Source organism: Macaca nemestrina, chromosome 10, assembly GCF_043159975.1.
Source record: "Macaca nemestrina isolate mMacNem1 chromosome 10, mMacNem.hap1, whole genome shotgun sequence".
Lineage (NCBI taxonomy): Eukaryota > Metazoa > Chordata > Mammalia > Primates > Cercopithecidae > Macaca > Macaca nemestrina.
The window spans coordinates 109,424,333-109,446,026 of record NC_092134.1 but is presented as its reverse complement, the minus strand read 5'-3'; the positions used below and the strand labels follow the sequence as shown (position 1 = coordinate 109,446,026).

Here is a 21,694-nt window from a genome sequence, read left to right as displayed (position 1 = left end):
AGATTGGAGTTGTAAAGGCATTGGGCAAAGCTTTGTATTGGACATGATAGGGGAATGCCATGGCAATAAAGGTCCTGAGAAATATACAACCTAAATAGGTATGCCAGGTATTGACATCTGTTGGCTTTGGAACACTGCAGTATTTAAAATGAAAAAGTAGCACAAAGTAATCTAAAATAGCAAATATAATTGTATAGGGAACATGGAGTAAAGGATATTAAAAACTTGCTGGCAAATTAGAATTTTCAGTGGGTTAATGAGGGAAAACGTAAGGTGGATAAACAGTTGATGAGAGGATATATTAAAGGGTAAAGAAGGGCATGTACAAAGATGGGGTATAAACATCTCATAAGTGTCTTTTTACATGTAGTTGATTTAATCCTAAAACTTGCAGAGGGCCAGTGGTGAAGAGGAGGGAGCCTACACAGTAATCTTAGTCTACAGGAGAGAAAATACATGTATCTCTCACTATCCAAATTCTTACTAGACATTAAAGATTTAGATTAACTTCTTGAGGAATCTCTTACCATACACATTCTTGCCACTTGATATTCAAAGATCAGGAACCAAGCTGATTTGGACAACTTGTTATCTATGCCTTACCTTCTGAACTTGGAGCCTCATACATTTGGATAGTGAGGAATACGTTATTCTTTTATTCAGTGCTAAATCTATTAAACATGTTTAAGGAATGGTATATGCCAGCCTGGGCAACATTGTAATGCCCTGTCTCTACAAAAAATTTTTAAAAAATTACCTGGGCATGGTGGTACACACCTTATAGTCCCAGCTACTCAGGAGGCTAAGGCAAGAGGATTGCTTGAGCCCAGGATTTTGAGGCTGCAGTGCGCCATGATTACACCACTGCACTCCAGCCTGGGTAATAGAGTGAGAACTTGTCTCAAAAAAAAGGGGAAAGGTGTATGTTTATAATCAAGAGAAAAGAATGTAAAATAATACATGGTATATAATACATGTGTATATAATATGATACAGGGGTGGAGGTAGGCTTATAACCTGTTAATATGGCTGGCTACCTAATTTCCCATGTGTTTCATCAGGTTTTGATTGTTAAAAAAAGTTTTTGGGATCATTACTTAATTCATTTTTAAAAGCATTAATGTCTATGTACTTGAAGTTTATTACTTCATAGTTCATTGAAATTTTAATGTGATTTTTATATAATATTTTGAAATTTATTTCTAGGGAGTAAGCCCTGAACCAATTCATCTTAAGATTTTTTCACCCAACGTTGTCAATTTGACACTTGTGGATTTGCCAGGAATGACCAAGGTAAGGAAGGAATAGTTGTAGATTTGGCCAGGTTGTTTTCACTTCCTTGACATCCCATATGAGAATAATCAGCTTCTTTTTGCAATCACTTTGATCTGTTAGCAGCATTTGATAACGTTGAGCCCTCCTTTCTCCTTGAAACACTTTCTTTACTTGGCTTCCAGGATACCACACTCTACAGGTTTATCTCCAGTCTCACTGGCCACTCCTTTTCAGTCTCTTTTGCTGTTTCTTCTCATCTCCCCAATGTCTAAACAGTAAGTGCCCCAGAGCTCAGTTTGTGGACCTCTTGTTTTCTCTAGGTACACTTTCCCCTTGATGATTTCATCAGATTTTATGGCTTTAACTACATAAGGCTCTGTATATTGATGGTATTCAAATATCTCCAGACTTGTGTATCTAGTTGCTATTCAACATATATACTTAAATGTCTAATAGACATTTCAAACTCTAATACCAAATTCCTGACCTGTTCCTCAACTAGATTTGGTCCTTCTGTAGTCTTCCCTCATTGCAATAAATGGGAACTCATGCCATTTATTGGCAACTCATTAAAAAGCTGAGTTGATTTTTAATTATTAGTTCCTTGCCCATCTCTGTTTGGTGTGGTGGCTTATCCTGTAATCCCAGCACTTTGGGAGATCAAGGTGGGAGGAATTCTTTGAGCCCAGGAGTTCGAGACCAGCCTGGGCAACATAGGGAGACCATGTCTCCATAAAAAGTACAAAAATTAGTCGGGCAGGGTGGTGCATGCATGTAGTCCCAGCTGAGGCAAGAGGATTGCTTGAGCCCAGGAATTTGAGGCTACAGTGAGCTATGATTGCATCACTGCACTCTATCTGGCCAACAGAGTGAGACCCTGTCTCTAAATAAATAATAAATAAATGGCAACTCCATTCTGCCAATTGCTTAGTCAGAGTTTGTAGTCATCCTTGACACAAATTTATCCCACATCCCACTTCCTGCCAGCAAATCCTCTTGGCTCTTCCTACCTTTATAGTATATCCAATACTCAATCATGTTTTATAAATTCATAGCTACTATCCTAATCTAGCCACTATCATGCCACCTAGATTACTGCACAATAATAAATAATAGGTCTTCCTCATGATCTCATCTTAGTAGACAGTGATACTATTAAAGTGAAAATTCGATTGTGTCATCCCTTGGCTCAAAACCTCTCCAGTTGCTTGTCATTCCTTGACTTAAAACTTCTCCCATTTCACTCAGAGTAAAACCCCAAGTTTTTACAGAGATCTGAAGTATCTACTTGGTACGTCCCTATTCTTCTCCTAACTCCTCTTGCTTCAGCCTCCTGCCCTCACTGTTCACTCTCTTTGGACTGTTTTCCCCCCATATATCTGTATGTACCTCTCCCTTATTGGCTTAATTTCTGCTCATTCTCTTAAGTGTCAGTTGTCTCAGTGAAGTTTCCCTGATTACTGTATTTAAAAACATAAACCAATTTAAAACATTAAAATCATAATCCTAATGGCCAGGTGCAGTGGCTTATGCTTGTAGTTCTAGCACTTTGGGAGGCTGGGGCAGGAGGATCATTTGAGCCCAGGAGTTCAAAGATACAGTGAGCTATGATCGCACCATTGCACTCCAGCCTAGGTGATAGAGTGATACCCTGTCTCAAAAAAAAATATATCATAATCTTCTCTAATCATTCCCTAGCCTGCTGTTCTGCCTTATTTTTCCATAGCCCTTACCACCATCTGGATACTATATATATGTTTTTGTTTATTATATGCCTGTTATTACTAAAACATAAGTTCTATGAAGACAGGAAGTTTGGTCTTTTTAAAATTCGCTACTGTAACATAATCTGACATGACCTGAAATCACGTTCAGAAAAGAGCCTGAAATAGAGTAGGCTGCCAGTAAACACTTGATAATTGAATGAATGAATGAATGAATTTGTATCTAGCCAGTCCACACTGACCACTTCTTAACAGGGGATTGTATTAAATTAACTTTTGATATTTGCAAGAGTTACAGTTTGAGACTTGACACATTACCAGAATCATAAATACCACTGTAGTATATTATTAATGTCTTTATTTTTATTTTAACTATTTGTAAATGGCTATACCTATATTCTGTGGATTAAATGTGGGTAAAAAAGCGGAGTTGATTTTTAACTATTAGTTCCTTGCTCATCTCTGTTTGGTTTAGGTGCCTGTAGGTGATCAACCTAAGGATATTGAGCTTCAAATCAGAGAGCTCATTCTTCGGTTCATCAGTAACCCAAATTCCATTATCCTCGCTGTCACTGCTGCTAATACAGATATGGCAACATCAGAGGCACTTAAAATTTCAAGAGAGGTAGATCCAGATGGTAAGGACAGATGTTAATATTTAATGAGATGCTTATTTTACAATGGTAAATCTACCCTTGAGAAAGGAATTTTTCCCTTTAAAAACAGTATCTCTAGTTGTTAATACAAATTTAAAAGATAATGCTTTCCTATTTTTGTTTATAAAAATAGAAATTCTGATGGAAAATAAGGTTTTAAATTGCTATACAGACTAGGCAAAAATATTTCACATCTTTATTTGTAATGGTTACCTAATAATTTTAAAATAATACAGTGGCTTTGCAAAAAGGATTTCTTGTTTTGCAACTTAGGTATTTGAATGGCTGGCTTTTAAGAGTAAATAACATAGCCAGGTGTGGTCACATGTGCCTGTGGTCCCAGCTACTCAGAAGGCTGAGATGGGAGCATTGTTTGAGGTCAGGAGTTCAAAGTCAGCCTGGGCAACATAGACTCTTTAAAAAAAATAACACAGTAGATAATCATTGTAGATTATTATGGTACAGTAGAGAATTATGGTATCTACATTCTGCAGAGGTAGAGAACATTTAGACATGCTCAAGGCAAAGGAGATTTTTAGAAATGAAGGTAAAATCCTTTCATGAAGCATTTTAACCCCAAGGATTAGTTCACACTGTGGGTCACTGATGCTTGACTAATGATGTAGTGCATATCTCGTAGCATGTATAAAATGCTGGCTTGTAAGACAGTGGTTACTATTGTTGCTAACAAATGTGTGCATGGCCTCATATAGAAACCATTTTTTTCACCTTACTATTTAGAGGGTCTGAAGGTTGTGTCGTGTTTTTCTTACCCTGCTTTGAAGAATAATTTCAAATAAAAATTTGATATGAAATAGTGCTAAGACTGCCAATAAAAAATCCCATAAGCAGGGTCACTTTAACACTTTTTTTTTTTTTTTGATACAGAGTCTTGCTCTATCACCCAGGCTGGAGTGCAGTGGCGTGATCTTGGCTCTCTGCAAGCTCTGCCTCCTGGGTTCACGCCATTCTCCTACCTCAGCCTCCCGAGTAGCTGGGACTACAGGTGCCTGCCACCACGCCCGGCTAATTTTTTGTATTTTTAGTAGAGACAGGGTTTCACCATGTTAGCCAGGATGGTCTCGATCTCCTGACCTTGTGATCTGCCCGCCTCGTTCTCCCAAAGTGCTGGGATTACAGGTGTGAGCCACTGCGCCTGGCCCCAAAATTTTATATTTCAAGTTTTTAAGAAAATTTTTTTTACCATTTGAGTAGATAATGTTCACTTCAGTTAAAGTAAAAGATAAACTTTATCAAAGAGTTTATTTACATTTATTTTTATTATTTAAAGTAGGCTGGGCTCAGTGGCTCATGCCCATAATACCAGCACTTTGGGAGGCAAGGCTGGTGGATCACTTGAGCTCAGGAGTTTGACACCAGCTTGGGCAGCAAAATGAGACCCCATCTCTATAAAAAATACAAAAAAAAATTTAGCTGGGTATGGTGGCACTGGCCTGTGGTCCTAGCTACTTGGGATGCTGAGGTGGGAGGATGGCTTGAGCCTGGAAGGCAGAGGTTGCACTGAGCCAAGATCATGCCATTGCACTCTTGCCTGGGCTCAGAGCCAGACCTTCGTAAAAAAACAAACAAAAAAAACCTGTTAAGCATTTTATATGTATTAACTCTATTTTAAACTGACCCTCGAGCCATAAATATTGTAATATTTTTAATCTAATCTTTTTTTTGTATTGGATGTAAGGTCTTACTCTGTTGCCCAGGCCTGGAGTGCAGTGGCACAATCATGCCTCACTGCAGCCTCGCACTCCTGGGCTCAAGCGATCTGCCCGCCTCAGTCTCCCAAAGTGTTAGGATTACAGGAGTGAGCCACTGCACCTGGCTTGATTACTAATCTTAATCTAGTAATACATCATAAGGAAATAATTGGCCTAGTATTATTTATAGTATTAAAATTTTGAAACAATACGACCAACAGTTGGAAGGATTAAGTAAATTTTAACAGTAAAATATGAAATAATTAAAAAGGATGATTTTGTTGATTTGGAACAATACAGAAAAATGCTTGGTGTGGTGGCTTACACTTGTAATTCCAGCACTTTGGGAGGCTGAGGTGAGCGGATCGCTTGAGGCCAGAATTTCCAGAGCAACCTGGCCAAGATGGTGAAAACCCATCTCTATTAAAAATACAAAAATTAGCCGGGCATGGTGGTGCATGCCTGTAATCCCAGCTACTGGGGAGGCTGAGACATGAGAATCATTTGAACTCAGGAGGCGAAGGTTACAGTGAGCCGAGATTGTACCACTGCACAAAAAAAAAAAAAAAAGAAAAATGCTTATGACTAAAAATTGTACACTATGCAGAGCAATTGAACTCATACATTGCTGGTGGGAGTGGTATAGTCATTTTGGGAAACAACTCTGGCAGTTTCTTGTAAAGTTAAATTAGCAGTCCCATTCCTAGGTGTTTAACCATGTTAAATGAGAACCAGTGTTCATATAAAAACTATATACAAATGTCTACAGCATCTTTATTCATAATTTCCAAAAACTGGAAACATCTCACATATTTCTCAGATGAGGAGTGAAACTAAAGTATAGTACATTCCATACAATGGGACACTACTCCGCAATAAAAAAGAACGGACTATTAATATACAAGAACATGGATGAATCTCAACTGCATTATGCTAAATGAAAGAAGCCAGACTCAAAAGGTTATGTACTATCTGATTTCGTTTATATAACATTCTAGAAAAGGCAAAACTAGGGATGGAAAATTGGTTTGATTGGTTAGCATAAGAAAATTTGGTGGGGGGCGGCAGTGTCTTGAGTTGGTTGTGAAATATCTCTTGGCATTTGTCAAAACTCTTAGAACTGTACACCAAAAAGGAGTCAATATTTTTATTTTAATTTTTGTTTTTTGAGACAGGGTCTTATTCCATTGCCCAGGCTGGAGTGCAGTGGTGCAATCACGGCTCACTGCAGCCTTGACTTCTTGGGCTCAGGTAGTTCTCCCACCTCAGCCTCACCTGTAGCTAGGACTACCATACCCTGCTAAGTTTTCTATTTGTTGTAGAGACAGAGTTTCACCACTTTGCCCAGGCTGGTCTTGAACTCCTGGGCTCAAGCAATCTGTCCGCCTTGGCCTTCCAAAGTGTTGGGATTATAGGCATGGGCCATATCACCTGGATGTAAATTTTATATAGATTTTTTAAATGCTTACAAAATAGCCCTAAGAGTCAACAAAAAATTGCATGTGAAAAAACTATTTTTTTATATATACTATCTATATCTATATATCTATATCCATATCTATATCTATATCTATATTTTTGTGAGACGGAGTCTTGCTCTATCATCCAGGCTGGAGTGCAATGGCATGCTCTCAGCTCACTGCAACCTTCGCCTCCCGGGTTTAAGCAATTCTCCTGCCTCAGCCTCCCGAGCAGCTGGGATTATAGGCGTCTACCACTACGCCTGGCTAATTTTTGTATTTTTAGTAGAGATGGGGTTTTACCATGTTAGTCAGGCTGGTCTCGAACTCCTGACCTCAGGTGATCCGCCCGCTTTGGCCTCCCAAACTGCTGGAATTACAGGCATGAGCCACCACACCTGGCAAAAATGTTTTTAAAAATTGTACACAGTGTTTAAAATTATTTTTTAAAAAGTACTGGTAAGAAAGGCATTACCAAAATGATGACAGAGGTAATACTAAGTGCGATTATAGATGAGGGTTTTCCTTTATTAATGCTTAATAGTTTTATTTAATGGATCATTTTCTTTCTTTCTTTCTTTTCTTTGTCCTTTTCTCTTTTTGCATTTACCAGGTCGCAGAACCCTAGCTGTAATCACTAAACTTGATCTCATGGATGCGGGTACCGATGCCATGGATGTATTGATGGGAAGGGTTATTCCAGTCAAACTTGGAATAATTGGAGTAGTTAACAGGTTAGCAGTTAGAATGGGATAAGAATTGGTAGCATTCTCACTTCAGAGCAAGTCTGAATTTCTAAAATCTGTTTGAAATGTGATACTGTCCTGTATTTTTTCTCCCTTTTACTATGATCTTGGTATTGCTAAAGAATCAATTGCCCTAAAGGGAGAAAAGAGATAGAAATTTTTTTTTTTTTTGGGAAACAGGGTGTCTCTGTTGCCTAGGCTGGAATGCAGTGGCGTGATTGTGGCTTATTGTAGCCTCGACCTCTGGGCTCAAGTGATCCTTCCACTTCAGCCTTTCAAGTAGCTGAGACTACAGGTGTGTACCACCACACCTGGCTAATTTTTAATTTTTTTTGTAGTGACAAGGTCTTGCCATGTTGCCCAGGCTTGTCTCGACTTCTTGGGCTCAAGCAGTCCTCCAACCTTGGTTTCCCAGGTGCTAGGATTACAGGCATGAGCCACTATGCCTGCCCCCGTAGAAATTTTTAATGGAAAATGTTTCTAAAGTAAGCAATACCACAAAATGGAAGAAATGTTGTAATAGCCAGGCTTTAAGAATTCTTGCCTATCATGTTAAGCAATGTATGAGGAGGTGCTGGGTAAGGGAAAAATTACCTAATGTATACACAGTCGAGAAAGAGTTTAAGGTGGCAGGATTTTAATAGATTGGTTTAATCCCTAGCATTAGTGATTTTGTGTAATTGCCAGGATGTGACTTGGAGAAATTTTATTAAAGGTATCCTAATTATAAATAGTTGGTATTAAAAATTGGAAAAAGGAAACTATTATTGAGTGTCTAATTATGTTTTAGACACTCTATTGAGTGTCTAATTACGTTTTAGACACTCTACTGTGAGCAATTTGCAAATGGTATCTCTTGGAATCCTCACAGCATCCCCTGAGGTAGGTGTTGATGTCTATTTTATAATCAGAAACCTCAGGTTATACATTTAACCAAAAGTCACATGGGTAGTGAAAGAGCTGGACTCGGATGAATCTCTCTTTTAATCCAAAGCCTTCATATGCTAGGAAACCCTGAAATTATCATGAAATCTGAGTTCTAGTCCCAGTTCTTCCATAAACTAGATACAATGTAGGTTTAAATGACACCTAATGTCTTTGGGTCTCAAGCCTTTAGAAAATGAAAATGTTTTTACTACCTGATATATAAGATCCATTCCAGTTGTCTGCTTCTATTTTAATGTCCTTCCATCCCATCCCTCCTGTCATTCTCCCATCCCCACTCTCAATTCCAACTGTCTCTTTTTTCAGGCAAGGAGGTGGCGCAACACTGTTCATTATTTGTAGATGATTGTTCTTCAAATTAACTTAATTATTTTTGGGCGAAATTAGTTCCCTGGCATGGATAAAATATACAGTTGACTAAGATACTCTTATATTTTTATACCTGTCTATACCTGTTACTTATTGTTTTTGTCTATAGTTAATGGTAATAATGAGGCCTACTCTATTTAGGCACTAGTTACTTATAATTCACTTAGTTCAAGTCTTGGCTATGCCAGTTAGTGTGTGACCTTGGGTAAGTTAGTCTCTGTGAGCCTCAGTTCCTTGCTATACAATGGGGTAGTAATACCTGTCACATAAAATTATTGTGAGAATTAAATAAAACAGTCCCTGTCAGGTATTAGAGAATAATGGCTGGTGCTGTCATCATCTGAGGTAGGAAGAGGACAACCATTAAGCTGAATAGTTTTGTAATTTTTTCAACCTCAGGAGCCAGCTAGATATTAACAACAAGAAGAGTGTAACTGATTCAATCCGTGATGAGTATGCTTTTCTTCAAAAGAAATATCCATCTCTGGCCAATAGAAATGGAACAAAGTATCTTGCTAGGACTCTAAACAGGTAATTTTTTTTACCTTTTGGAAATGAGATGTGTTTGTTTTTACCAATAGGTGTCTGAGAGGGTTCATTTTCAGTTCCTTACATTTTCATACTGTTCCTAACAGCTTCACTTATGGTTTCTTATATAGTAGGTTCCTGAAGAGTAGATGTCTCTATTTTTATTGGGGTGGTTGACATTACATCATCATGTAGTCTAGAATGAATGTTCAAGTGATTTTAAGATGTTTTAATTATGAAAATTTTGACAGTTAATTTAGTTTTGTGGATACAACTAGAGATGACTTCATTTGCACTTTGCATTTCAGCAACTGCATTAAAATTTGTAATTTTCACATTATCTATTCTTAACTTAGAATGTCTTTTATTTACCAGGGAAGGGAGATGGAAAAACAAAGAAATAGAATGTCTTTTATTCCTATTCACTGTAGAAATAACTTAAGTTGTATACGTTGGATTCTGAATACTCATTGATGGTGGGGGACTAGAAGATGTTTCTAGATTATTTATAAATGACTGAAGTGGAAGCCATTTTCTCTTACTTTTATTCCTTAAAGACTGATAGATTTGGATCTTAATAAGGTTGATTTTTACTTTGCTGGTTACTAATTGTAAATGACAAGTCAATGAAACCAAAATTATATAGGAAGAATTGATTGAGTGGCTTGCTTTCTCTGTGGTAACTACAGTAATATGAAAATAATTTGCATTTTTTTTCCTTTTATGATTTAGGAAAAACGAATACAAATTGTTTTTTTCCTATTTACACACAGTTAATCAGTATGGCACATAATGCTTCTGAGAGCAGATACATGGGGAGTTTTCCCCATACATCAAGCAAGGAATTCTCCAGGGGATTGTAGCTGAATGTCCTTTAATTCAATGCTAACACTATTTACCTGGCGATAGCGTCAGCTCCCACAGTTTGAGGGTTCAGTCCCACAAGACTGCCCCCAAGTCAGATGCTAGTTGTAAGCACACATTGTAGCCTGTGTTTCTGACTGATGGACTATAAGTCAGGGTACCCATGACTCCCGTTTCATGTTTGATTAATTTGTTAGAGTGGCTCACAGAGGTCAGGGAAACACTACTTAACATATACCCATTTACTATAAAGCATATTAGAAAGGATATAGGTAAATAGCCAGATGAAGAGATGCACAGGGCTGGGCATGTGGGAAGGAATGTGGAGCTTCCGTGCCCTCTCTGGGCACACCACACTCCGGGAACCTTCATGTGTTCTACTCTCTGAAGACTCCGTGAACTGCGTCCTTTTGAGTTTTTATGGAAACTCCATTGGCCACTGGTGATCAGCTCAACCTTTGGCCTCTCTCCCTTCTTCTGAGGCTGTTCTGGTGACCAGCTCCCATCCTGAAGCTATCTAGCCACCAGTCATCTCATTAACATGCAAAGACACTCTAAACACTCTTATGCTTTTGGAGAGTCCAAGGATTTTAGGAGCTGACTGCCAGGAAATGAAGACAAAGACCAAATATGTATTTCACAGTATCACATTTGCCAGGACAAATTATTTGATAGGTTTTCCCCATTTTAAAAATTTGACTTATTTTACTTTTAAATCCTTCCTTTCTAAAAACCTTTTTTAGGTTACTGATGCATCACATCAGAGATTGCTTACCAGAGTTGAAAACAAGAATAAATGTTCTAGCTGCTCAGTATCAGTCTCTTCTAAATAGCTACGGTGAACCCGTGGATGATAAAAGTGCTACTTTACTCCAGCTTATTACCAAATTTGCCACAGAATATTGTAACACGATTGAAGGAACTGCAAAATATATTGAAACTTCAGAGCTGTAAGTAAGAAATGTTTCTGTAGATTTGGTTACCTAGAGTGCTAGGTCACTTTTCCTTTTGTGAAGATGACTTCAGCTCAGATTATCTGAGATTTGTTATCTGTAAAACAAAAATATAATTTTGTAGAGATAATAGGATGATGTCTGGTTGTGTGAAAATATGTTTTGTAAATGATGTAAAGCAAAGTAAAATTTTCATGTATTTGTAAAACTATTTTAATAAGAAAAAATATTTCTTAATTTAGCTTTTAAAGTGTTTGTTTCTTTAGTACACACATTATAATTGCTCATAAAAAATTAGAAAATGCAGATAAGTAAAAATAAAACATAAAAACAAAATTACATGGTGGTGTGCACCCGTAGCCCCAGTTGCTCAGGAGGCTGAGGTAGGAGAATCCCTTGAGTTCAGGAGTTCAAGGCCAGCCTGGGCGACATATTGAGACTCCCTTTCTCTCTCTCTCTTTTTTTAAAATTAAATCCAAATTTTATTAAGGATTTCAAGTTACATACTTCAAATTTCTAGAATGGAATGGAATAATTTTGGAACTGGAAAAATGGCATAAACACTGACATCCCTTGAAACTTCAATTTTATAAAGAAAATTCTTGGCAAACGACATCCCCATTATGTAACAAGACTAGGTATTATCTACACCTTCACTTTGGCAACAGCTATTTCCTAAAAGAATGAAAAAGATGATTTTGCTATCTCAGTTAGTTAAAAATGGGATTCTGGCCAGGCACAGTGGCTCATGCCTGTAATCCCAGCACTTTGGGAGGCTAAGGCGGGCGAATCACCTGACGTCAGGAGTTCGAAACCAGCGTGGCTAACATGATGAAACCCCATCTCTACTAAAAATACAAAAACTAGCCGGGCGTGGTCGCAGGCAGCTGTAATCCCAGCTACTTGGGAGATTGAGGCAGGAGAATCTCTTGAACCTGTGAGGTGGAGGTTGCAGTGATCCGAGATGGTGCCACTGCACTCTGGCCTGGGCAACAAAGCAAGACTCTGTCTCAGAAAAAAAAAAGTGATTCTGTCTTTAAAGTTCAGAAAAAGCTGCATTTAGATGAACTACGGTTACCAAAAACAAACAAACAAACAAAAAAAACCAGTGTCTAATCAAAGCAAAGGAAATCATTTTGAAAATAAAGAGAACAAAGCTGTTATAATTGGTTAAGGATTTCCAGTAGTAAGTTAAAATCTCAGGAGAGGAATGGATAGCACTACAAACAATGTGTTCACTTCCAAGACCTTAACACTAACTTCTCAAAAAGGAAGTTTTCATCACCTCTAAAAATGAATTCAATGTAATTTTGTTAAAAGCAGGAAATCTAGACCTTCCTGTAATGACAATCCAATAGTCCACCCTCACCATCGTCAAAAGAAAGTTGCCTCAAAATCAACAGTAATTAGCCTGAGGTATTGTAAATGTGGCTCTACAGTCTGAAATTTAATGGCATCTTTTGTCAAAAATAGTCTTATTTCCACTTTACTCTCATGACTACAATACTATAGTGCTCTCCCTGTAGTACTACAACGCAGTCATACAGAAAAAAATTCTTTCACCTTGTGAAATAGTGCATCCATCCACTTCTATAAAAATAGGAGCCACACTGGCCGGGCGCGGTGGCTCACGCCTGTAATCCCAGCACTTTGGGAGGCTGAGGCAGGCGGATTACGAGGTTGAGAGATCGAGACCATCCTGGCCAACATGATGAAACCCCGTCTCTACTAAAAATACAAAAATTAGCCGGGTGTGGTGGTGCATGCCTGTAATCCAAGCTACTCAGTAGTCTGAGGCAGGAGAATTGCTTGAACCTGGGAGTTGGAGGTTGCAGTGAGCTGAGATCGCACCACTGCACTCCAGCCTGGTCAACAGAGAGACACTCTGTCTCCAAAAAAAAAAAATTATATATATATATATTTATATATATATATATATATATTTATATTTATATATATATTTGTATATATTTATATATATTTATATGCCACACAAAGATCACTAACTGATAATTTAGTTGATAACTGAACTGTTTTCTAGTTTAGTTATCAAAGTGTGGTGTGAACAACATGCTGAGTGTCACACTGGCATTACAAATAGGCCCAAAATTTTGAGCTTTTAACGAGATCAAGAAACATTTTATGAGATTTAACTCAATATGCCTTAACACATCCATGAGGTAGTTAAATAAACAGTACTACACATTTTAATACATAGCAAACAGAAGCATGGGTAATTGACATACTCATACTTTAAGCAATAAGAATTAGAAGAAACCACAGAAGCTTGGGGCCTTCTCTCTAGCTCTACCCCAAAGAAAATGAACTTTAACTTTTCTTTTTTTTTTTTTTAAGCATCATATCACTTAAAATTTTCTTCTTCTTCTTCTTTTTTTTACACTTGCTTATTAGTATAGTATCTCTTTCCAAAGCTGGTACCCTTTTCACTAATGTGGTAAAAACTGAGTATAACCCTTAATTCAAGCTAGGCCTCTGCTTCTACCTGAATTGGTACAAAATTAAGACATTATCTTGTAAGAACTAAAATTGTATTTGAAATTTTTATTTTAGGCTACAAAAACAAGCAAATAAACAACAAATAACTTGAAAATAGGTCTTGTCAAATGATGTAAATTCATCCTTTCCAGGGAAGCAGAAGGTAGATCCTACTACAAAGAAAAGATGCTTAGTTAATGGAGGTTAAATTTAAAAGTATAGTGAAATTCAGGCTAACTTCTGAAAATCCTGTCTTATTCATCTCACTGTTGTACCAGTAACTATACTGAGTCAGGTTACTTTACAGTTAACTATTTCACCTATAACACAATAATCCATTAACAATCTAATACAGTTATTGGGTGTGGTCATACTGGAAATTCTTAAATTCTTAACCATATAGTTGTCTTGCCCATTTTTTTTTCTTTCAGACCGAGTCTTGCTCAGCCACCTAGGCTGGAGTGCAGTGGCATGATCTCAGCTCACTGCAACCACCATCTCCTGGGTTCAAGCGATTCTCCCATCTCAGCCTCCTGAGTAGCTGGGATTACAGGCACCTGCCATCATGCCCAGCTAATTTTTGTATTTTAGTAGAGATGGGGTTTCACCGTGTTAGACTGGTCTTGAACTCCTGACCTCAGGTGATCTGCCTGCCTCAGCCTCTCAAAGTGCTAGGAATACAGGCGTGAGCCATTGCACATGCCAATTTTTTTTTTTAAACGAATTGTCTTAGTATAAGTCCCTGCATTTCTGTAACAAAGTAATGAAAGGCATAGCTAATCCAAGCAGACTTAACCCTATTCAACAGACAACTGAAAATATACTTTGGTTCTTCAAGGAAAAAATTCCGGGAAAAAAAAAAAAGTGTTTCCTTTAACAGTTGTTAATTTTCATAGCTGTACTCCAAGAGCTACATAAAAAGATTCCAGAAGAACCAAATTATTAGCAATGAATGAACATGTGTGACAGAATTTGTGCATTCAACATATCTGGCAGAAAAACTAGTGAAAATGCTAGCTAGAACAAATTGGTCTTTAAAATATCAGTTTCCTGTCCTTTAAAACAAAAATTACGTAGTCTACCAAGAAAATACAAAAACATAAGGCAGTAAGTAAGAGTTGTGTTTAGGCTATTACAGTGCAGGTTATCCTCAAGGCCACATATATCCTGCTTCACTGCTGCTTGCATTCTGCTGGGTTTTGATCCTTCTTCAGGTCATAGTCTGGATCATTTCCCTCATCTCCTTCATCTTCCCCTTCCTCATCTGCTTCTTCACCTTCTTCACCATACTCATCATCATCATCTTCAGTAACTCCTCCAGTAAACTGTAACACTGATCTTGGGATTACATGCTCACATAAAAAGCGACCAATGTTGAAGTCTGCAGCGAGGACAGCTTCAGCAGCATCATCCAGATCTCCACTCTCAGGAACTTCAGGAGGGGCAAGAAAATTAAAGAAAGAGTCATTGGAAACTGTTTTGGTCACAGTACGAATTGTCCCATGTACCTTGTGTTTCTGCTTCTTAATGGTTTTCAAAGTGACATTCTTTCCTTTTTTCCAATCTATCTGGCCCCCTGAACAACCCATAATTTCTGGTCCATCAAAAGAAAAGGGATCAGAATCATCTGGTTCCGGTTCTAACCTTATCCTACATGTCTTTGTCAGCACTTCATTTGTAAAATATTCACTGGGTTCAAAGTGAAATTCTAAGACAAAACTCTTCGGCTGGCCAGCATCTGAGAACTTCACTTTAGTATCATCGAAATGCTTCAGAATAGGTTCATCATGTTCCTGAAGCATATCACTGAGTAAGTCAACATTCTTAAAAACAGGTAACCAAAATTCAGGAATTCCTTTGGGGTCTTCTTTTTCTTCATCCTTTTTCTCATCTTCAGTCTTGGCCTTTTCTTTCAACTCCTCTGAAATCTCATCTTCTTCATCTGGTTTCCATTCACATTCTTCATAGGTTCATAAATTGCATTAATAATCATAAATTGCTTATCAAATAGAGGCTGATAGAGAACAGCATACTTTCTTTCAAGATTGTGAACTTCCTCATATAATTTGGCTTCTATCTGTGCACTTATGCAGGTTTTTGAGAGTATTCACTCCTCTTTTAACTACCCTAGCTAGGCAGGTTGTCAATGTCTGCCATGTTGTAAGAACTCAAATATCAGAGGCTAGTATGGGGAGCCAGGCGGGTGGAGCTGTGCAGGCAGTGACTCAGGGCAGCAGCGGTGGTGGGAGGAGCAAGAGGAGGTGGTGGGAGGAGCAAGAGGCAGCGCTGCAAGCAGATGGCGCTAAAAAAGGAGACCCCATCTCTGAAAACAAAAACAAACCCTTAATTTCACCAACCCGAGATAATTCCTAAAATTTGGCATTGAACTAGGCATTTTTCTATGCATCTATAACACATAGATGCCTGTACTACATATCTTTAAAAATCAGATGCTATACCTATCTTGGAATCATTTCTTAAATCATGTAACAAATAACTTTCTATCTCATACATTATCAGTCTGAAGATTTGCATAGTATTTTACTTTTTAGATATACCCTCATTTGTTGGGCCAGTCTCCTACTACTGGATAGTTTGTTTTCTGTTATATACACATATAAGCTGTGATGGACTACCTGCATCTATCTTTGGGGCTTGTGTCCAAGTAAACACTGAGGATAAATTTGTAGAAGTAAGTTTATTAAAGGATATAATATCCTTAGAATCTTTCATTACATATTGCATATTGTTAGCATATTGTACTGTTTTACTACTAGCAAGAACAACCATTTCTCTAAAAACATCTTTTTATTCTGAAATAATTATAGACTCACAGGAAGTTGCAGGGTGATGTACAGGGAGGTCCCACTCACCCTCCACTGTGTACCCTTTCCCCAACTTCCCCCACTGTTGGACATCTTGCATAACTACAGTACAATAACCAAGTGAGAAATGGACATGGGTACAAGCCACAGAGCTTGTTCAGATTTATACGTTAACTCATTTGTGTGTGTGTGTGTGTGTGTGTGTGTGTGTGTGTAGTTCTATATACTTTAGTATAACCGAGATGGTCTTCATATGGTCAACTCCGTCAAGAGAGTATTTATCAGACTAATTATTGAATGGTTATATATATGACATATTGAAAAAAATAAAGATGACCACAAATGGGCCTTTAAAGAGTTTGGTGGGTAAAGTAGGTCAAGGTAATACTGGGCTTGATTAGGCTGCAAAAGTATAACTTTTATTTAAATACTTCTTATTATTATATATAATTCATGTTCAGAAAAGTACATATAGCGTATATGAACACTTTATAAATAGTTAATGAACCAATTATCTGTGTCTACCTAATGAAGCGTTTCAGACATTGAAGAGAGACCATTGACATTTATTTCAGGGTTTGGAAGAGCTCCACATATAAGAAGGCATTTGAATTGGGCTCTGAATAGAATTTGAGAAGCCAGTAATGAGAGGGTGTTTCAGGCTTGGGAACAGCAAAGAATAATGCAAGAATAATGTTTTTGTAGAACAGCATGTATAGTGATGGGATATAATAGGAGATAAGACAGGAAGGGTGTCTAGGAACAAGACTGTAGATACAAAGTCTTTTCTGTCTTGCTCTGTCGCCCACTCTGGAGTGCAGTGGCGTGATCTCGGCTCACTGCAACCTCCGCCTCCCAAGTTCAAGTGATTCTCCTGCCTCACCCTCCCCAGTAGCTGGGACTACAGGCGTGTGCCACCATGTCTGGCTAATTTTTTTTTTTTTTTGTATTTTTATTAGAGATGGGGTTTCACCATGTTAGCCAGGATGGTCTCGATCTCATGAACTCATGATCCACTTGCCTTGGCCTCCCAAAATACTGGGATTACAGACGTGAGTCACTGCACCCAGCGCCCCCCCCCCTTTTTTTTTGAGACAGTCTCACTCTATTGCCCAAGCTGGAGTGTAGTGGCGTGATCTCGGCTCACTGCAAACTCTGCCTCCTGGGTTCAAGTGATTCTCTTGCCTCAGCCTCCTGAGTAGCTGGGATTACAGGTGCGTACTACTATGCCCGGCTAATTTTTTGTATTTTTAATAGAGATGCTGTTTCACCATGCTGGCCAGGCTGGTCTCGAACTCCTGACCTTGTGATCCGCCTGCCTCGGCCTCCCAAAGTGCTGGGATTACAGGCATGAGCCACTGCGCCCAGCCGAAATTCATATCTATTAAGCAATTACTCCTCATTCCCCTCTCCTCCAGCCCTGGTAACCTCTAATTTAATTAATTAATTAATTAATTAATTTTGAGACAGCACCTCACTTTATTGCTGAGGCTGGAATGCAGTGGCACAGTCTGGGCCAGTCTCTGCCTCCCAGGCTCAAGCAATCATCCTGCCTCAGCCTCCTGAGTAGCTGGGACTACAGGTGCCCACCATCACACCTGGCTAATTTTTGTATTTTTTTGTATTTTTAGTAGAGAATGGGTTTCACCATGTTGGGCAGGCTAGTCTTGAACTCCTGACCTCAGGTGATCTGCCCGCCTCGGCCTCCCAAAGTGTTGGGATGACAGGTGTGAGCCACCGTGTCAGGCCAAATTTACTTTCTGTGTCTGAATTTGCCTATTGTAGATACTTCATATAAATTGAATCATTCAGTATTTGTCCTTTTGTGCATGGCTTACTTCTGTTAGCATAATATTAGACTAGTACCTTTTACCTGAGCTACTATAAAAAGGTACTCATTAGTGGTTGTAAAAATAGAGAGGAAGGGATGATTTGGGGAGGCATTATAAAGGTATTTGTACAATCAACTGGACTTGAATTTGAAAAAGATAATACCAGGGTTACTAGTTATTAAACAAGATAGGAAACATAAGGTGCTCAGTAACTATATCAAGAGATTTTATTTGTCTAAGGCTGGGTGTGGTGGCTCATGCCTGTAATCCCAACACTTTGGGAGGCTGAGGCGGGCAGATCATGAGGTCAAGAGATCGAGACCATTCTGGCCATTGTGTTGAAACCCCATCTCTACTAAAAATACAAAAATTAGCTGGGCATGGTGGTGCATGCCTGTAGTCCCAGCTACTTGGGAGGCTGAGGCAGGAGAATCACTTGAACCCGGGAGGCGGAGGTTGCAGTGAGCCAAGAGCCCACCACTGCATTCCAGCCTGGGCAACAGAGGGAGACTCCGTCTCAAAAAAACCCAAAAAAACAAAAACAACAAGAAAAAGAAATTTAATTTGTCTAAAGCAAGAGTAGGGCTGGGCACGGGTGGCTCATGCCTGTCATCCCAGCACTTTGGGAGGTCAAGGCGGGTGGATCACTTGAGGTCAGGAGTTTGAGACAAGCCTGGCTAACAAGCTATGCTTATTTATTTACATATTGTCTGTGGCTGCTTATGTGCTTAATGGTAGAGTTGAGTAGTTGCAGCAGAGACTGTATGACCTGAAAAGCCTAAAATACTAACTATGTGACCCTTTATGGAAAAAGTTTGCCAACCTCTACTTCAGATTGTGAATCAATGGAAATAAATATAAGGCACTGTTTCCTATTCTCAAGGAGCTTATATTCTAGTTGAGGAAAACTAGGGCAGCGAAAAGGTGCTTAGCAATTCTTAGTTAACTGTTGTTTTATGTCAGAACATGTATCATATTTACAAATATATATATATATATATATATATATATACACACACACACACTTATCATTTAATGATTCCTTTTCCCATTTAAAAAAATTAGAGAAACTAGTTCATAATGAGTTGAATTAGAACACATGGTAATGGGAATGAATGAAGTTGTTTATCTGAGGCTTTCTCAGAAAATAAGATGAACTTAAAGGTCTAGAAAGACTTCTAACTTGTATCTTCTTTCCCCTTTCACAATGCCAGAAACCATATACTTCATTGCCTTTCAGATGCGGTGGTGCTAGAATTTGTTATATTTTCCATGAGACTTTTGGGCGAACCTTAGAATCTGTCGATCCACTTGGTGGCCTTAACACTATTGACATTTTGACTGCCATTAGAAATGCTACTGTGAGTATGCTTAGCTTTTTAGACTGTAAAAAAAATGAGGTTAAAGTTTTTCTTACCCATATACTATGTCTTTTTAAACTTAATTATACAGTTCATTTTGCTCTCATATTTGAAATTAAAAAGCATTTTGCATGAAAAATACAAAAAATGTGACTTAACCTTTGGGAAGCACTGAAATTACATATATAATAAGAGTTGTAAGTTTTATTTTCTCAGGGTCCTCGTCCTGCTTTATTTGTGCCTGAGGTTTCATTTGAGTTACTGGTGAAGCGGCAAATCAAACGTCTAGAAGAGCCCAGCCTCCGCTGTGTGGAACTGGTTCATGAGGAAATGCAAAGGATCATTCAGCACTGTAGCAATTACAGTACACAGGTAACGGAGAGAAATGTAACAGGTTTCACGTAAACTAGAAAAGAACATGAAGTGGTGGTTTCACTGGGTGGAAGGAAATGTGTAAGATGGGATACAAGGTAAAATCTGTAGTTCCCTTACCTGAAAGTGATTTGAAATAGGATTCTTAAATGTAGGCTCTAAATCTAATTCAGTATTTCTGTGATCATTAAATAAAAGAAAATGACTGTTGGCCTGGCATGGTGGCTTATCCATGTAGTCTCAGCTATTTGGTAGGCTAAGGTGGGAGGATGACTTAGTGAGACTATGTCTTAAAAAGAAAAAAACCAAACTTACATTTTTCTTTCATCTACCATTTATAGGAATTGTTACGATTTCCTAAACTTCATGATGCCATAGTTGAAGTGGTGACTTGTCTTCTTCGTAAAAGGTTGCCTGTTACAAATGAAATGGTGAGCTACTATAGCATAGATCATTGTAATTACTATGAGTAAAAGTTTAAATTTTTGCTTGACTGCTTTTTAATAAACATTATATGGTTACTTTAGAGTTTAGGCATAATGTTTTCCAGTGTATTGGGAGGAAAAAGAAGTTGAGTTTCAGTCTCATTTTAAAGGTAAATTTTTAATAATTCTAGTATAAAGTATATTTTTTCTTCATATTTTAATCGTTAGCCTACAGACATGGGTTTTCTTGAAAATAGATTTATGATTGAGGGGTGTGAATACCTTTGCTGTATTATTTAGTACCACTGATCTTAACAGAAAATTAGTTCCATCTTTAGCCTCAGTAAACTGAGCCTTTATAGCACACTCTTACTTTGAGGTACATCGGCGTAATCTGGCCACTTCTGCAGTTTGCTTGTTATGACCTAATAACTATAATATCATAGTTGCTTGCTACTATTCTGTGGGTTGCTGCTATCCACACAAATAAAAATGCTGAAATTGGCAGAAATATGGGATAAGCATTTAAAATTGCCCTTATGCCTCTAATTGTTGGCTGGGTTTTTGTTTTTTGTTTTTCTTTCTGATCACTAAAAGTGCATTTGGGTCCTTGGCTCAGGATGGTGAGCCCCGTGGAGGTTACTAAGAGTACAAAACCATCCTTGGAATGTAAGTGCTGCTGCTTGGCTGTTTCTTTAGTGAGGACACCCCTCAGATTCTGATGTCTAAGACTGAATATAGCACAGAATCATTGGACCTTCATTTTAATAGACCCTTTTTACCCGGTTCTGGACTGATAAGTGCCATTCTGATACCTGAGATTTGTTAGGACAGCACATAATAAAGGGCTTAAGTTTATTCTCTCTGTAAGACTTAGTGGTGTGGTAGCTCACGCCTGTAATCCCAGCACTTTGGGAGGTCGAGGTGGGTGGATCACCTGAGGTTGGGAGTTTGAGACCAGCCTGGCCAACATGGAGAAACCCCGTCTCTACTAAAAATACAAAATTAGCCAGGCGTGGTGGCGCATGCCTGTAATCCCAGCTCCTCGGGAGGCTGAGGCAAGAGAATCACTTGAACCCAGGAGGTGGAGGTTGCGGTGAGCCGAGATTGCGCCACTGCACTGCAGCCTGGGCAATAAGAGCAAAACTCCA

The 21,694-nt window shown here is 38.4% G+C and overlaps 2 protein-coding genes across 8 annotated transcripts in view; one reads left to right on the top strand and one right to left on the bottom strand.

Annotated features, from left to right (window-relative positions):
• Nucleotides 1-21,694, top strand: part of LOC105484280 (dynamin 1 like) — a 70,544-nt gene that overhangs the window by 38,488 nt on the left and 10,362 nt on the right. For all 7 annotated transcript variants that reach the window (XM_011745789.2, XM_011745788.3, XM_011745785.2 and 4 more), the window contains 8 exons: nucleotides 1,207-1,293; nucleotides 3,475-3,637; nucleotides 7,441-7,561; nucleotides 9,287-9,418; nucleotides 11,023-11,229; nucleotides 19,626-19,746; nucleotides 19,963-20,118; nucleotides 20,460-20,549. In XM_011745789.2, coding sequence (XP_011744091.2) covers nucleotides 1,207-1,293; nucleotides 3,475-3,637; nucleotides 7,441-7,561; nucleotides 9,287-9,418; nucleotides 11,023-11,229; nucleotides 19,626-19,746; nucleotides 19,963-20,118; nucleotides 20,460-20,549 — 1,077 coding nt within the window. The remainder of the gene's footprint in view (nucleotides 1-1,206; nucleotides 1,294-3,474; nucleotides 3,638-7,440; nucleotides 7,562-9,286; nucleotides 9,419-11,022; nucleotides 11,230-19,625; nucleotides 19,747-19,962; nucleotides 20,119-20,459; nucleotides 20,550-21,694) is intronic.
• Nucleotides 597-20,532, bottom strand: LOC139356814 (nucleosome assembly protein 1-like 1). The gene is made up of 2 exons (XM_071071901.1): nucleotides 20,434-20,532; nucleotides 597-15,160 (listed from the first exon to the last, which is right to left on the bottom strand). Exons 1-2 carry the CDS (start codon nucleotides 20,444-20,446, stop codon nucleotides 14,901-14,903), a joined length of 273 nt encoding a protein of 90 aa, XP_070928002.1. The 5' UTR covers nucleotides 20,447-20,532; the 3' UTR covers nucleotides 597-14,900.